Source organism: Microtus oregoni, unplaced genomic scaffold, assembly GCF_018167655.1.
Source record: "Microtus oregoni isolate MIOR12 unplaced genomic scaffold, Mior012 000081F_ref0000091, whole genome shotgun sequence".
In the NCBI taxonomy this organism is placed as follows: domain Eukaryota; kingdom Metazoa; phylum Chordata; class Mammalia; order Rodentia; family Cricetidae; genus Microtus; species Microtus oregoni.
Window position 1 is genome coordinate 4,169,696 of NW_024544541.1, and position 15,646 is coordinate 4,185,341.

The window sequence follows — 15,646 nt, forward strand, 5'->3', positions numbered from 1 at the left end:
TTGGGGCTTTAAGTCGAGTAACGACCTGGCCAGCCACGTTTCTCTCATCTGCATCAACACCCCACAGTCCCTGGGGCTTTCATTCTGAGCTCTTAGCTGTCACTTCAGAATCGGCACTAAGGAGGAAACCAAGTCTGTGGTGACCCCTGATGTAGTTATTGTGCTTAGTGACACGTGTGGATGAGGCCGAGGAGGTGGCTGGGCGGGTACGGCACTTGCCATACAAGTTCAGGACCCTGGGTTCAGATCCCCATGACCATAGAAAAGCTTTATGCAGCTGGTGTCTGTAGTGCTAGTGCTGCTCCAGCAAGACGGGAGGTGTGGACAGGAAGTGGGGGCATCAGGCATGTGCAGCGCAGAATAAGAGACCCCAGCTCAATGTCATGTGACCTCCACCTACATTCACACAGACACAGACATACACAAATACTTTTTAAAAAGTGTTGTTGGGCAGTAGTGGCACACATCTTTAATCCCAGCACTCGAGCCGCAGAGGCAGGTGGATCTCTGAGTTCAAGGCCAGCCTGGTCTATGTACTGAGTTCAAAGACAGCCAGGACTACACATAGAAACCCTGTCTCAAAATCAAAAAGAAAAGGTGTGGATGAGCAAGGCCTTCACCCTCACCCTGCTTATTTCACTCCACGTTCAGAGTACACGAGCCGAGCCTCTTAGTAGCCATCCAGCGTCCATGCATAGATGGGTACCTACCTCCTCCGGCTAGACCCCAGCTCCTCCCGGAGGTAGAGCTGTCCAGTCACCATGTGATTGCTGGGAATTGAACTCAACCTCTGGAAGAGCAGCTTGTGCTCTTAGCCTCTGAGCCATCTCTCCAGCCCGACATCTTGACTTCTTCGGAGATGGCACTGAAGACTTGTGTGACCCGGTCAGGTGCCTTTTATTGACTTTTTGATCCCCCTCTTTAGGCCACATCAGAAGATGTGAATTCTACCATCAAGACATTTTTCTGTCCCAATGATACCTACAATGACATGGCCACACTCTTCTTCAACTCCCAGGAGTCTGCCATACTGCAGCTCTTCCATCAGGACGGTGAGTGTCAGGTGCTGCCCCGCCCCCCGTCACCTACCCCCCCACACCCGTGGGTGTCAGCTCCCGTGCAGGGTTTTCCTCTGTAATGGCAGCCCAGTGTTGGATGGTGTGACTAGGCTGGGGTACAAAGGACCTGGGGGGGGGGGACCCACTGCAGACTTCTGGGCCTGTGCAGGCATCTGCTAGTATGACTCGGACTGTTCTCCCCTGCAGGGACTTTCAGCCCCATCACCTTGGCCTTGTTCTTCACCCTCTATTTCCTGCTGGCATGCTGGACTTTCGGCACTTCTGTCCCCAGCGGCCTCTTCGTGCCTTCCCTGCTGTGTGGAGCAGCTTTTGGACGTTTAGTTGCCAACATCCTGAAAAGGTGTGGTAATGTGTATATGTATGCCCACATTTACAGGTGTGGTCCCACACCACCAGTGTGAGTCTAAACATGGTTCTGTTTTTCTCTTCACCAGCTACATTGGACTGGGCCACATCTATTCTGGGACCTTTGCCCTAATTGGTGCAGCAGCTTTTTTGGGTGGGGTTGTGAGAATGACCATCAGTCTCACAGTCATCCTGATCGAGTCTACCAATGAGATCACATACGGGCTTCCCATTATGATCACTCTGATGGTGAGCACTTCCTCCAGCTGCTGGTGGGCTGCAGGCCAGGCTCAGCTCAAGGGCTGTCTTCAGGAGTCTGCTTTGTGTTCCAGGTGGCCAAGTGGACGGGGGACTTTTTCAATAAGGGCATTTATGACATCCACGTGGGCCTGCGTGGTGTGCCTCTTCTGGAGTGGGAGACAGAGGTGGAGATGGACAAGTAAGAGCTGGCCACTTCATCCATCTTTGCACCAGAGTTTCTAAGCTCAGGGCTGTAGAGCCTTCCAGGGTGGGAAACGGTAGCTCACATTGCTCAGATTAGAAGAAGGCACATTTACGTCCCCTGTGTGTTTGGGCATGTTGAGCAGCTTGAGTTGGTTAGGAGTCTGGAGAGCAGGGAGCAGGCTGGGTAGCATGGTGGGACCTGGAGGCAAGGCTGCTTTGTGAGTTTTTGGCTCCTTAGTGTCCTGGCCAAGTAAATTGTGAGAACAGGATCAAGCTTTTACTTGGTTAGATGTTCACACTGAAACTGTACAAAGTCCTGGCAGTGACACCAGCTTACCCACACACCCAACCAAGCACCACAGAATCTCGACTAGGACATCCACAGGTGTTTCCAACCACTTATCTGGGTATCGGGCAGGCCTCATGAGCTAATGCAGGTCAGTAGCCTTTCCTGCAGCAAGCATTTTCAGCATTGTGAGCCTGTCAGCCCCACAGTGCTGTCACTACAGCCATGGGCTCTGGCTTGTCATCCTGGTCTAAACAAGGACTCCAGAATTGTCCTATAACTTTCAAGATGATTAGATACTAGCAGTGATACGTGGCATGTGATGTGGCATTTCAAGGAGTGGCTGGCCAACCCTTGGGAAAGCGGAAGGGCTTCGTGGAGAGGTAGCAGTGACCCTGTAGCATGACACAGTGGGGAGCAGTGTAGTAGGCATGGTGGTGGAAATTGGAGGAAGACGGGCCCTAGTGATCCAGGTGCAGATGGAGAAGCAGCACTGCCCAGTCCAGCCTGTCCCTGGTGGTGGTGTCTCTTTGAGGCTGTTACAGCTTCCTCCTGTACAGGCTGAGAGCCAGTGACATCATGGAGCCCAACCTGACGTACGTCTACCCACACACACGTATCCAGTCTCTGGTGAGCATCCTGCGCACCACCGTCCACCACGCCTTCCCAGTGGTCACGGAGAACCGGGGCAACGAGAAGGAGTTCATGAAGGGCAATCAGCTCATCAGCAACAACATTAAGTTCAAGGTAAAAAAAAAAAAAAAAGAATGGCCCCAAAGGGAAGGCCAGTGAGGAAGGACCATTTGGCCTAACACTCATACTTTGTAATACTGCCTCTGAAGCCGTAGTGGACGTGGACTCTGTCAGTTTAGGAAAAGTCTGTAGCACCCTCCTGTATGACCCAGTAGGCAGCAGGAAGCAGGTGGGTAGGCCCCCTTTTAAAGCCAGTAGGCTTGGTGTTAATTATTTACCATATGCAAGCATCTGGGAGGGTTCTAGAGTTGCTGACACAAATGGACTCTGACCTACTTAGGAAAATGGGGGCCTAGGCGGAAGGATCCTTGAGAGCTCCAGGCCAGCCTGGAGTACCTAGAGAAACCCTGTCTCAATAAACCACAGACAGAATGAGAAAGAAATTGACTAGAAGCTGTAGACATAGCACTGGGCTCTAGGGATGCAGATACTGGCCTCCTAATGTCATTTGTGTACCCAGAGGAATGGGCAATTGCCTGGTCTCTGCCCTTGGGTAGCTTGAGCTCACAGCCCAGGCCCATCCCTCATGCAGACGATGTGACCTTTGTTGCCTTTGCTGTCTTTGGGAAGGGCAGACACACATTGACAGTCTCTCCAAGAGGCTGTAAGAGAAAAGTTGTTTTTCCTCTGCAGAATTGAGGAGTGCCTCTCCAAATGAGAGACGGTGGAGTCTTAGGCCAGCAAAGCCATGAGGTTGGGTACAGTAGATAACTTTGCATTACTGTGACAAAATGTGTGGCATAAAACCACTAGAAAGGCCAGGCAGTGGTGGCACACGCCTGCGATCCCAGCACACGGGAGGCAGAGGCAGGCAGATCTCTGAGTTCAAGGCCAGCCTGGTCTACAGAGCAAGTTCCTGAACAATCAGGACTACACAGAGAAACCCTGTCTCAAAAAAAAAAACAAAACAAAAAATAAACCACTTCGAAGGACTCCTTTTGAGGTGTCTTTCTGTCCGTCAGGGTCAGGAAGATGTGCAGGGGAAATAGCAGCAGCGTGGTGGGGAGGAAGCAGAAGACAGGAGTACAGGAAGGGGCAGGGCAAGATACGGCCCCGAGAACCAGACAGACATGCATGCATATGTATGTGACCCTGCTTCCCCCAGCCAGACCCCAGCTTCTCCTCTTCATCCGTCTGTGAGGTCAAAGCCCTCGGGGTCTGGTCCTATGGAAACAGACACCCAGAGGCTGCTTCCATATCACTACACCCTGGTCAGACTGACCGTCAAGATCAGCTGACACACTTGGGCTGGGCAGAGTGGGACTGTAGTGCAGTGGTAGAGGCTTCCCTATCAGCTTTGTATTCAATCCAAGGACTGGCTGACCTGCACCTCAGAAAGGCTTGCTGAGCTCCGTGGAAAGTGCTTTTTCCACATCACAGCCCCGTGGGTGCTCCTGTGTTTGTGTGCCCAGCACCACCATCCCTGTCCTGTAAGGACTCATTGTCTCCACACCCCATCCACAGAAATCCAGTATCCTCACTCGTGCCGGTGAGCAACGCAAGCGGGGCCAGTCCATGAAGTCCTACCCTTCCAGCGAGCTTCGAAATGTGTGTGATGAGCATGTGGCCTCGGAGGAGCCCACAGAGAAGGAGGATCTGCTGCAGCAGATGCTGGAGAGGAGGTGAGGTCCTTGCACTCTGCAGCCTCGGGGTGGAGCACTCTGCACCCAGTGGGTGAGAGTGAGCCCTTGAGCGTCTGGAGATCATGGGAAGGTGACAAGGCTGTGGCGGACGTGACCCTGCTGAGGGATACGAGGCAGCATCTGGTTTTTGTGTAACAGATACACTCCCTACCCCAACCTATACCCTGACCAGTCCCCGAGTGAAGACTGGACCATGGAGGAGCGCTTCCGCCCGCTGACCTTCCATGGCCTCGTCCTGCGCTCGCAGCTCGTCACCCTGCTTGTCCGAGGAGTGTGTTATTCGGAAAGTCAGTCTGTAAGTCTGGGCCCTGGTGTCCTGCAAGGCAGGAAGGTGACGGGCAAGCCCTGTTGTTGAGGGAGAGGTGGTCTGTGTGAGCCCCCAGGTGAGAGGGAGGTGAGAACTAGTTGATTCCTGTTGTCCCGCTTTCCTAGTGGAAGACGGACACCTCCTCCCCCACCAGCTCTGCTGTAGCCACCTTCTCTCCTTCATTTGGTTTTTAGGGTGTCCCCATGGCACCAAAGTCCATACCCCTCACACCTTCTTTTCAGCAGGAGGCTGAGCAAGTCCCCCAGAGTCCTGGCTTCCAGAGTGACTCTGCTGATGTTGGGAGTTGGGGTTTCTACTATGTAGCCACCTGAGCCCCTCTATGTCCCGCTAAGCCTACAGAAGAGCTGTTACCCTGGTGCAGGGGCCTGGGTGGAGTGTGGGTGACCAGCCTGGTTGGCGTGGGTAGAGAAAACCATGGGGACCTTAGAGACAAGGAAGTTGGCGTGGCAGCCAAGCTTGGGTCCTGAAGTACTTTGCCTGGCTACTAGAGCAGATAGATTCTGGGACTCCCCCGCAGTGAAGCCAGCTATGAGCCAGGTGAAGGCGGAGTGGAGTTAGGGAGCGGGGCCCACTGAGGACAATAGCCAGCCAGCACTGTGGCTCCTGTGCTGTCCTGTGAGCCCTCTCCCTGACCTCCCTGCCCTGTGACAGCAGCATTGAGATCGAGGGGTGGTGATAGCACCCCATGGGACCCTGCTGTAGCCGCTGCATCCAACTGCCATCAGCCTGGTAGCTCGAGGCAGGATTTATCTTAGTTCAAGACCAGAAGTACCAGATTGAGAGCACATGGCGCAGCTCTCTGAAGGCATTAGGAGAGGGGCTTTCCCGGCCTCCTCCAGTCCCTGTGGTGCATCAACTCCTGGCCTTGCTGCCTGCAAACACCACTTCAGTTTGACTTCTGTGCATGCGCGGGGCTCCCTCTTCCTCTCCCTCTTCCTCTCCCCATTCTGTAGGGACACCTGATGCTGGAATTCGCCCTAGTCCAGCGTGAACTCATTGTAAGCACATCGGCAGAAACTGTTTCCAGTAAAGGCAGCTGATAGGTTTACAGGTTGTCTCTGTCTGTGGGGACACATTTCAGCCCACAACCCCATTAGCAGTTTTCTCATCTGGTAGGACCTGCTTTGCTATCAGGCTGTCTCTGTCCTTAGCACCCGCTGTGGTCCCTGTTACTGGAAGACACTAGCTAGCAGAACTGGGGAGGGACTGTCAGAGTGACCCTCCTGGCGGCTGTTGTGTTGCAAGGCTGCAGTGTGTCTTGGTTGGAATTGCAGAGTGCCAGCCAGCCACGCCTTTCTTATGCGGAGATGGCCGAGGACTACCCGCGGTATCCGGACATACATGACCTGGATCTCACATTGCTGAATCCCCGGATGATTGTGGTGAGGAGGGCTGTCCCTCCGGGCTGTCCCACGTGCTATGCCCATGCTTATCCCAGGCTGTGGGTGATTCTTGCTTTCTCTTCTGCAGGATGTCACCCCATATATGAACCCTTCACCATTCACTGTCTCCCCCAACACCCATGTTTCCCAAGTTTTCAACCTGTTTAGAACCATGGGCCTGCGCCACCTGCCTGTGGTGAATGCGGTGGGAGAGGTGAGTGATCTGGGTGGAGACCAGTGTCCCTGACTGCCTCTGCTCTGTCCACCCACCCTGTCTCTTGTCTGTTGCATCAGTCCAGCAGGGGGCGCCCTGTGATCTACCTTCCATTCCTCCATTGCCTGCTCTTGTCTCAGCTCGGGAGCTTCTTACCTCCCCCTAGTCTGTGTTCCTTGGTCCTACCTCTTCTTGGCATCTGTAGCATTAATAGAATTTAAGGTGAAATTCTCAGAGGGTTTTAAAAAGTGATTATTCTCGTGGGCTCTCCCATCATCTCTTTTCCGAGTTAATTGTATTTGTGGTGTATGTGAGCCCAGCTTTGTGGAGCTGGTTCTCTCCTTCCACCTTCAGTGGCTGGGAATCGAACTCTGGTCACCAGGCTTGCGTGGTGAGCGTATTTTCCCTCTGAGCCAGCTTGTCAGCCCAACTTAACTTTTTTTCTTTTTAAAAAGATTGTATTTATTTATTTATTTTTATTTATGTATTTATTATGTGTGCAGTGTTCTGCCTGCTTGTATGCCTGAAGGCCAGAAGAGGGCACCAGATCTCATTACAGATGGTTGTGAGCCACCACATAGTTGCTGGAAATTAAACTCAGGTCCTCTGGAAGAGCAGCCAGTGCTCTTAACCTCTGAGCCATCTCTCTAGTCCCAACTTAATTTTTTTAAATTACATAGCTATTGTTACATTATCATACTATATTGTAGCAAAATAAGAAAATAAATAAAAATAAGCCCTGCCCCCTGCCCTGCTGAGGTTGCTGCCCTGTCACCTTCCCTGTGTGCGGGTTCTCTGTGCCTAGAGGTACTCACCGAGGGTCTTCCGTAGGGGCTCGGCTCTGCTGCCTGTTGTTTTGTCTTAGGTATGCTAGACGGTTATTCTACCATTGAGCTACAATGCTCCACCCACCTGTGCGACAGTCAGGCCTCATGGCTGTGTGGCCCATGTCCTCCTCTTCCAGTTGAGTTTCAGTACATGTCACCAGAATGACCCTGTAAGGAAGTGGTGCCTCTTTATGGGACCTCCTGCCTTCTCTCCATCCTTCCCTTCCATCCCATGCTGGCCTTGAACTTGAGGCAGTCCTCCTGACACAGCCTGTCGTGTGCTGTTATAGGCATGTGCCCTGGTTAAGGATATACGCCAGCCAGTTTTATGTCGACTTGAGGAAAGCTAGAATCATTTGGGAATAGGGACTCTGAATTGAGAAAATGCCTCCATAATAGTGGTCTGTAGACAAAACCGTAGTACATTTTATTAGTGGTTGATGTGAGAGGGCCCAGCCCATTATAGATAGTGGTCTGGGCTAGTGGTCCTGTGTGCTATCACAGAACAGGCTGAGTGAGTCAGGAGGAGCAAGCCAGTAAAGAGCAGTCCTCATGTTCTCTGCATCAGTTTCTGCCTCCAAGTTCCTACCCTGTGTGACTTCCTGTCTTGACTGTGCTCAGTGACGGACTATAATGATGTAGCTAAAATAAACTTTTCCTCCGCAATTTGGCCATGGTGTTCTGTCACAGCAATAGAAACCCTAAGACAGGACATGGCAAACCTTGGGTAGCTCAGTGACAGAGCGTGTGCCTAGAATTATTCATAAACAAGTATACAAAATAAAACATGGCTAGTTATGCCAGGCATTGTAGCACACACCTGTAATCCCAGCACAGCACATAGGAAGATGGTAAGTTCAAGTCAGCCTGGGCTATGTTGTAAATGAATCTGTCTCCACCCAAGCCAAAAACAATAGAAGAAGGTCTGGACCACACATAGATCTGTGCTGAGAGAAAGCAGGTGGCCCTTCCAAAGGGACAGGGTCCCCTTTTAGTCACCCCTTCTTTCTCTGCTCCCACTTCACTCCCCTTGCAGGGCCTCACTGGTTCCTTCCATGCAGCTCTATTTGTCCCCATGCCTTCTGAGAGTAGGAGGTCTGTGCCATGGACACACTAACCCTGTCCTGCCCCAGTTCTCTTTCTGTGTCTACATCCTGGGGTACACTGAGAGACCATTCTGTTCATGCATGTCCTTATGTGGGGTGTACGCTCTGGTGACTCGGGTGTGTTCTTCTTCCCTAGATTGTGGGGATCATCACTCGACACAACTTGACGTATGAGTTCCTGCAGGCCCGGCTTCGGCAGCATTACCAGACCCTCTGACAGTTGAGCTTGGCTGCCACCAGCCCACTCTCCCAGAGATGCCTCTGCAGGTGGCCTGCTCACACACTGGCCCCCATAGCTGGCATGAAGGCTCCCGGTCACCCACTTGCCTGGAGTCCTGGAAGATTGGGGTCAGAGGTTTCAGTGATGTGTTGAGCAGAAAGTTGGAGTTTTACTAACTTCTCAGCAAGAATTTTCCGTTTCTCCTTCCCCAGGCTCCCGTGGAGAGACATCAGGGAGAAGTCAGGCTGGGTCCTGGGTAGGCACTTGGTGCTTCTCTGTTGCTGTTTCTCAGAGAACCCAGCTGTTGCCCAGACCCTTCTAGGAAGGGTGGGCAGAAGCAAACATCGGGGGTGTTATTTGCATATCATGTTCATTACTGAGTTCAGGAATTGGGCCTGAGAACAGTTCCCCATGTTCAGGGAAGCATAGGATCAAGCCCGGGACCTCAGATCCTCTAGAGCTCTCTGCCTCTCCTTTGGCCCTTCTCATTCTGTTTCCTGGGAGTGGGCATGTGCTTGGTCTCCTTAGAATCAGTTCTGATCAGACCCATGAAGCACTAAAACCCTAGCTAACAGCCTTTGAACCATTAAATCCCATCATGGGGACAGCACCTTCTCCCCTCGCTGTAGGCATTCAGTAGTCCCAGCACCAGTTACACCCGGTCTTCCAGTACCGCTCTCTCTGCACACTCTCAGTCCATTCCTCCCCCAACCACTGGACTTTCCAAGCCTTCATCTTTGTCTTTCTGGTGGTGCAGCCCCAGCTGTGTCTTGGACTCATTCCCAAAGTTAACCAAAATTGAGGAACCCCCTCGACAGAACCGCTACCCCAAGCCCTAGAGGATTTGGAATGGCTCTACAAGCTGGCAAATAGGCGGCCCTGAGCCAGGGCCAATCAAAGGTATGGCTTTAGGAGGAAGCTGGTGGCTCCTCTCTTGGTCACTGCTCACTCCTGGCTTCCCACGCCACTCCCTGCTCAGCCCTCTTCCTGAGGACTTGGAGAGGAGCTTTTGCAGCTGCTGGGCTCAGGCCTGGGGAAGGAGTGGGTGCTCCTGCCCCTTGTGCCTCACGGCTGCTGGTTCTCTCTGGGTGGTACCTCAGGGAACATCAGAACTCACTTTCCTGCACCCTCGGGCCCCTGTGGTGGCTGTCCTTGGATACCAGGGGACTTTTATTTGCATTAGATACTGTTTTTTTCTTTTTTGGTTTTTTTTTTTTTTTTTTTAATTTGAGTATAGTTTATTCACTGGGTTATAGGAGAAAAGGAGAGAGGGGGGAGAGGGAGAGGGGGAGAGGAAAGGAGTTACTGCAGCAGCTCTCTTTTTTGGTTTTTTTGAGACAGGGTTCCTCTGTGTAGTTCTGGCTGTCTGGAACTAGCTCTGTAGACCAGGCTGGCCTCAAACTCAGAGATCCCCCTGCCTCTGCCTCTGCCTCTGGATGCTGGGATTATAGGTGTGCACGACCACTACCTGGTGCATTAGATACTTTTTAAATCATGGAAGTTGCTGGAGGGCATTTGTGCCAGGGTCTGGCTTCTAGCACCAGGGTCTCTGGGCCTGGCAGAGTCTTCTGATCAACATGTGAGGAATTGTTCCATGACCTCAGTCGGGGCTTACATTGGGTCTCATCGTCTGATTGTGACCCTGGCCCTCCGTTTTCCCCATTTACTTATCTTTTTACCAGAACAATCTGTTTTCCAGATTCTGGCCTGTGAGGTGGGGGTGGGGATTGAAACTAATTGGGAAAATAGCCCTTCTAAGCAGGGATCTGTCTGCCCAGCTGCCAGCTTCATTTTACAACTGACTTGAGTGTCTGCCCTGCTATATCCTCCATCGGGAAGGAAACCAGTTGCCCACACCAAGAGAAAAGCTTGACACACTACAGAATCGTCTTCCCAGCCTGTGGGTTTGCAGAATAGCAGCCTGCAGAGGACCTGAGCCCACAACTTGCCTCTGAGGCAGCCCTGGTGACCCACTGCATTCTGTACACACACACACACACACACACACACACACACCCCGTGCGTGATGAGTCACCGCCAGTGTAGCCCAGAATAGACGGTGCGGATACGTCTACCCTGGAGCTGGAGCCCATGCCCCTCTGCCCCTTTGCCCCTCTAGGACACTCAGCCCCTTTGTCCCTCCCCACAACCTGCCTATCCAGAAAAGCCCAAAGACAACAGCTTCTCCACCCATGAACTAGAGCTGTAAGCCTTGGACCGCTCCCCCACAGCTGCCCCATGGAACCAGTAGTACAGTATCTCACCTGCCACAGTTCAGTGGCCCCCCAGTGCCACAGCACCTTGTCAGAACAGCCCCACTGAGGGACCACCCGAGGTTGGATCAAGGCAGGTTTCCTGCCTTCTGCACCTGGGCATTGCGTGGCTCTCTGGTCCTGCTGTGGGAGTTTGGTGTTGTATGAGCTGTCTGCATGTGACCTTGGTTAAGCAGTTCCAGCTGGAATGGACATTAGCTTGATTCAGCCAGCGTGTGACAGTTTGATGCAGACCTTGGTGACAAGAAAGCTTCCGGAAAAGCCAGCCCCGCAGTGTTGACACGCAGTGGTGCCCTGGCTCTGATGGACCTCGGTGATTGTCCAGTTGCAGCTTCCGCCTTTCTGTTTGCACTGTTTATGTGGTGACATTAGCTGGGTCCACTGTGGAGATGAACTGTATCTTTTTTAATTTGTAAAACTCTATTTTTATTTGACCCTTTGGAAGGAGGAAGTTCTGTGGTAACTTTACGAAGTCAGAATAAAATGTCTGCACCTTCTCCATAGACCTTGTCTCCACCGCGCTCTTTCTTCTTAGGCTTTCGTTTTCCCTCCCCCTTTCAGGTAGGAAAGAGTTAGGGTGCTGGAAGGCAGTCTCTGTGAGACAGAGCCTGTGTAACCCAGGCTAGCCTCAGACTCACTGTCACGAAGGATGAGCCGTCTTCTACTTTACAAGTGTGGGATTAGGGACGTGTGCCATCGTGCCCAGCCAGAAGGTAATCTGCTGGCCCCACCCTGTAACTTCCTGTTCCCGTACCTGTCGAGGCTCTTCCCCGGCACCTGGCACTACTGTGGTTTGATTCACCTGTGAACACCGGCCCTTTGCTCTGTCGGTCTCTCTCTGCCAGAGCACCAGGGCAAGAGCCTACAGTCTGTTCTGCCTGCCTGCTTTACGACTCAGCCCACAGCTAGGAGCTGGAAGAGGGGAAGCCCTCACCACCCTCGTGTGTGTGTGTGTGTGTGTGTCCAAATGCACGTACACATGCGCACGTTCCCGCATCTGTCTGCTCTTTGTCCACTTGTCTCTTATTTTACGAGAAATACCACTCGCCGTGGCTGTGGCTGTGCTGTCATTGCCTCCAGTCACAGACAGCGCCCACCAGGCCCCTCCTGCCTCGGCTTTCACTAGGTCCTAGGGGCACTTTGTACCTATGTGTTCCTTTGTGTCCCTTCCACTCGGTGGCAACCCTGTGTTACCATAACACTGGAGGGTACCCCCAGCAGCCCATTCCTTTTCCCTAGCACTGGGACTCCCAAGTGTAGGCTGATGCTTTCCCCTGTCTCACACTGGTTCTTGTAAGTTGTTCCCCACCAACTGTTTCTTGTTAGTTGGTTGGTTTTGTTGTTGTTTTTCATGTACTGATTTGAGATCCAGATAAGAGTTTTTTTTTTTTTAATTCTGTTTACTTGTTTGGTTAGTTGATTTTTCTGAGATGGTGTTTCTTTGTGTAACAGCCCTGGCTGTCCTGGAACTCAATTTGTAGACCAGGCTGGCCTTGAACTCACAGATACCTGCCTACCCACCTCTGGAGTGCTGGGATTAAAGGTGTGCACACCACAGAACTGGGCCAAGATCATTTTGGTTGGGAGCGGTTGGAGTTCTTCCTTCCCCTGCAGCCCGTTACTGTTTGCTTCTGGCCTAGCCTCCCCGCCACATGTGTGCACTTACTACTTGCCTTCCTCTCCCCATTTCTGTACAATGTGCCCAGCACATTGGGACACAAGCACATGGCCACACACTCAGCAAACTGTGTCTTATTGGAGTTAGAAGGTGCACCTGTGATGTCACTTGTTTCCTGGGACTTCAGGGAGGAAGCAGTGTCCCCACTTAGCCTTAAATGGGTAGGATGCAGGGAGCACCGGAGGGTGGTATCCCGGGTTGGAGGTATGTGGGTGAAGGGGGTGTCGGTGTGGGAATCTGAGGTGTGTGCCCAGGGAAATGGGTGAGAAAATAACAGTCCTCCCTTGTTGAAAAGAAACCTGGTGTCCTGTCCTAGTGCAGCCAGGCAGAGGCAAGCAGAGCTCCCTGAGTTTGAGGCCAGCCAAGGCTACATAGTGAGACCAAAAATGAGTAAATTAATAAGCTGTCTCCTGGTGGCTATCACCTGCGTGCAGTGTACGATCCAAGCACCACAGTCCAGGGGTTAGGGAGGCCATGGCTGTTTTATAAATGCATTTGGCTCCCTGAGTTTGATCTCTGGCACTGATGGACACAGATGATGGATCTACACACCCTGGTATAGTAGTTCACAAGGCATTTGAACCTGTAACCCGTCCTTCACTGCGCTCAGCTTTGCAACCCGCCCTCCACTCGACTCTCACCTGAACTGCTAGTGTAGTTCATGGGGCTGCGGCAGCTCATGCTCAGGGGAGATCTGAGCAGTCCCTGGTCCTCTCAGTGCTCCCTAAAACCACCCAGGCTGCAACCAAAAAGTGAGATGGGTGCAAGAAAAGTGTCCCCTGAGCACAAGTGTCACCAGGAAAAGGCGAGTGTTTGTTCTTTTTCAGGAATTGAAAATAAATGACCTTCAGTCTGGGCGGCCTTTTCTGCCTCCCATGACTGGGCTAGAGTGAGCGGCTGAGCACGGTGAGCACTGCGTCTTGAGGTCCCCCTGACTTACCAAGGAGAGTCAGGGAGGGAGAGATGACAGGACAGGGTAGGGGGGAAACCAGGGACTGGGGACAGACAACGGAAAGAAAGCACCCGGACCTTGGCTTCTGTCCTTGGTGCTGAAGTTTATTCAAAACAATTTTTTCCAGCTGCTTTCCCAAAAGGGGTGAGGCTCTACCTTAATATGTGGGGTGGGAGGGGGAAGGCCCCCCTTGAACCACTGATCTACATTTAGCATCAGTCGTGAAGGATGAAGACAGGAAGCAGCCGCTCCAGCAGGGTGCTCGCCACACCTCAGTGACAATGAGACCAAGCTGCGTGACAGACACACCGCAGTGACTTAGGGTCTTCTGCACTCTGCTCCAGCGAATCTGGCTGGTTTTTCTCCCTGGCTGTTATCTTCGGTACTACAAAGAGAAAAATATGTTGGCCTGATGATCTGGCTTTGCCATGCTAAACCGTTCAGCTTGACAGTGACGAGCTATTTCCCACCAGCCACAATGTCATAAACTGGCAAACAAGTCTTAGTCCATTCTGTTTAAATCCGCCAGGCTCCTACAGCTGTGGGAAGAACACTAGCTGCCGGTCAGTTGGCAAATCAAAGGTACTTGGCCTTGTATTCTGATTTCCCGGCTTGTGGCTCAGCAACTGTAGCAGCTGTGGTATTGTCTCGAAACTTCTGGAGTGTCCACCATAGTGGGGCAGAACTCTCAGAAGGAATCAACACTGGCACTGGTCTCGGCTACCAGAGATGCTCCCTGCTAGTATCCCTTGGCAAGGTTTGAGCCTTAGCAAAATCATAGTTTGCCGACCCCACCCGACCCGCGTCTCATCTCCATTCACAGCTCCTCTTACCCGGAAGCTGTTGCATCCTAGTCCGCTCTGGGCTCCAATCCTGTCGATCCTACCCCCAAAGCAGCTGGACCTCCGTAGGCTCCGAGGGGCAGCGAGCAGAGCCCTCAGTTTGCTTTTCAAGAGAGCAGCTCTATCGGAGGGGTCCCAGGGACTGCGCCCGAGGGTACTCCCATCTCTCTGAGGTGGGTTGACCTCCCCTGTCCAGGGAGGTATCTCAGGGAGAGAGCTAAGCGCGGCCCCTGCTTCATCGTTCTGCTCACTCGGGGTCTGTGGGGGCATGACCTCATCTTCTAATGGCATCTTCTCTTCCAGATGGTCTAGCAGGTTCTTTACAAAGGACAGAACAAACAAAGGGAAAGGGTAATGTCTCAGAGGAATGGACTAGGTACCAAAGAGACCCAGTCTGTACCCCACTTCCTGACCCTACCTTGAAATCCATCAGATCTGTGTTGGATACTGCACTGTACACAGGGTTTGCTCCAATATGGCCTGGAAGCCAAAAGGCAAGAAAGAAGAAGAAGCCCATGGTGATGGAGAAGGAGCCCATGCTGCTGTGGGTCGCAAGATCTGATGCTTGTTGCTTCTGCTCACTCCTCTCCAGGTTCTCTCTCTCAGCCTTTGCCTGTCACTGTCTCCCAGCTGCCCAGTGCCTCCCGTTTTTATAGCCCTCCAGCTCTCTGAGAACGCAGGAAGGCTGGAACCCTCCCCATTCTGTCACTTGCAGCGATAAAGCGATGGAGAGTGAGGAGCTAGCAGAAGATGCCCTTTTAAAGTTATCAGTTCAGCAGAGCTGGTCACAGCCCCTTCGCCTTGAGCAGTTCCAATGCCCCCCCACCCCCGGACCCTCGGCTGCAAGAGCCACATTCTTGCTGATTTGCCTCAAGAGGCTCCCACTTCAAAGGTGTGAGAAGAGCAGAAAAGAGTCCTTGGTTATCTTCCCGTGCGCGCGCCTCAGGATTCTTTCTCCCTGGCAACAGGACCCATGCAGGGAAGCAGAGGGTGATGGCTGGCCTGCACCCAGCTCCCCCTTCTTGCAGCTCAGCTGTCAGGGGCTCCAAATAAGGGCGGGAGGGGAGGACATGACAGGCAGCTGGGAGGCCAGCGAGACGGCTAGGGAGTACACATGCTGAAGCTAGCTTCACACCTGATTCATCGGCCTCGTGGGTGGACCTCTGGCCCCAGACAGCCCTCCCCCACCCTAGATGTCCCTGCGAGCAGTCAGGTGAAAGAGTGGTTTTATTTTAGAGTCTGAAGTCAGCCAGGAAGCCAACATGATACAGGCC

At 52.6% G+C, this 15,646-nt stretch overlaps 2 protein-coding genes across 2 annotated transcripts in view; one reads left to right on the plus strand and one right to left on the minus strand.

Annotated features, from left to right (window-relative positions):
• LOC121441774 (chloride transport protein 6-like) overlaps nucleotides 1–9,859 on the plus strand; it is a 31,731-nt gene extending 21,872 nt beyond the window's left edge. The window contains exons 14-23 of the mRNA XM_041643054.1: nucleotides 926–1,052; nucleotides 1,266–1,419; nucleotides 1,514–1,673; nucleotides 1,757–1,863; nucleotides 2,715–2,901; nucleotides 4,372–4,529; nucleotides 4,689–4,845; nucleotides 6,153–6,260; nucleotides 6,349–6,474; nucleotides 8,544–9,859. Coding sequence (XP_041498988.1) covers nucleotides 926–1,052; nucleotides 1,266–1,419; nucleotides 1,514–1,673; nucleotides 1,757–1,863; nucleotides 2,715–2,901; nucleotides 4,372–4,529; nucleotides 4,689–4,845; nucleotides 6,153–6,260; nucleotides 6,349–6,474; nucleotides 8,544–8,624 — 1,365 coding nt within the window. The 3' untranslated portion in view covers nucleotides 8,625–9,859. The remainder of the gene's footprint in view (nucleotides 1–925; nucleotides 1,053–1,265; nucleotides 1,420–1,513; nucleotides 1,674–1,756; nucleotides 1,864–2,714; nucleotides 2,902–4,371; nucleotides 4,530–4,688; nucleotides 4,846–6,152; nucleotides 6,261–6,348; nucleotides 6,475–8,543) is intronic.
• A 3,754-nt stretch (nucleotides 9,860–13,613) lies between these two features.
• Nppa (natriuretic peptide A) lies at nucleotides 13,614–15,004 on the minus strand. The gene is made up of 3 exons (XM_041643142.1): nucleotides 14,791–15,004; nucleotides 14,364–14,690; nucleotides 13,614–13,915 (listed from the first exon to the last, which is right to left on the minus strand). The coding sequence occupies exons 1-3, from the start codon at nucleotides 14,908–14,910 to the stop codon at nucleotides 13,904–13,906; spliced, it is 459 nt and encodes a 152-aa protein (XP_041499076.1). The 5' UTR covers nucleotides 14,911–15,004; the 3' UTR covers nucleotides 13,614–13,903.
• Nucleotides 15,005–15,646: the final 642 nt, after the last annotated feature.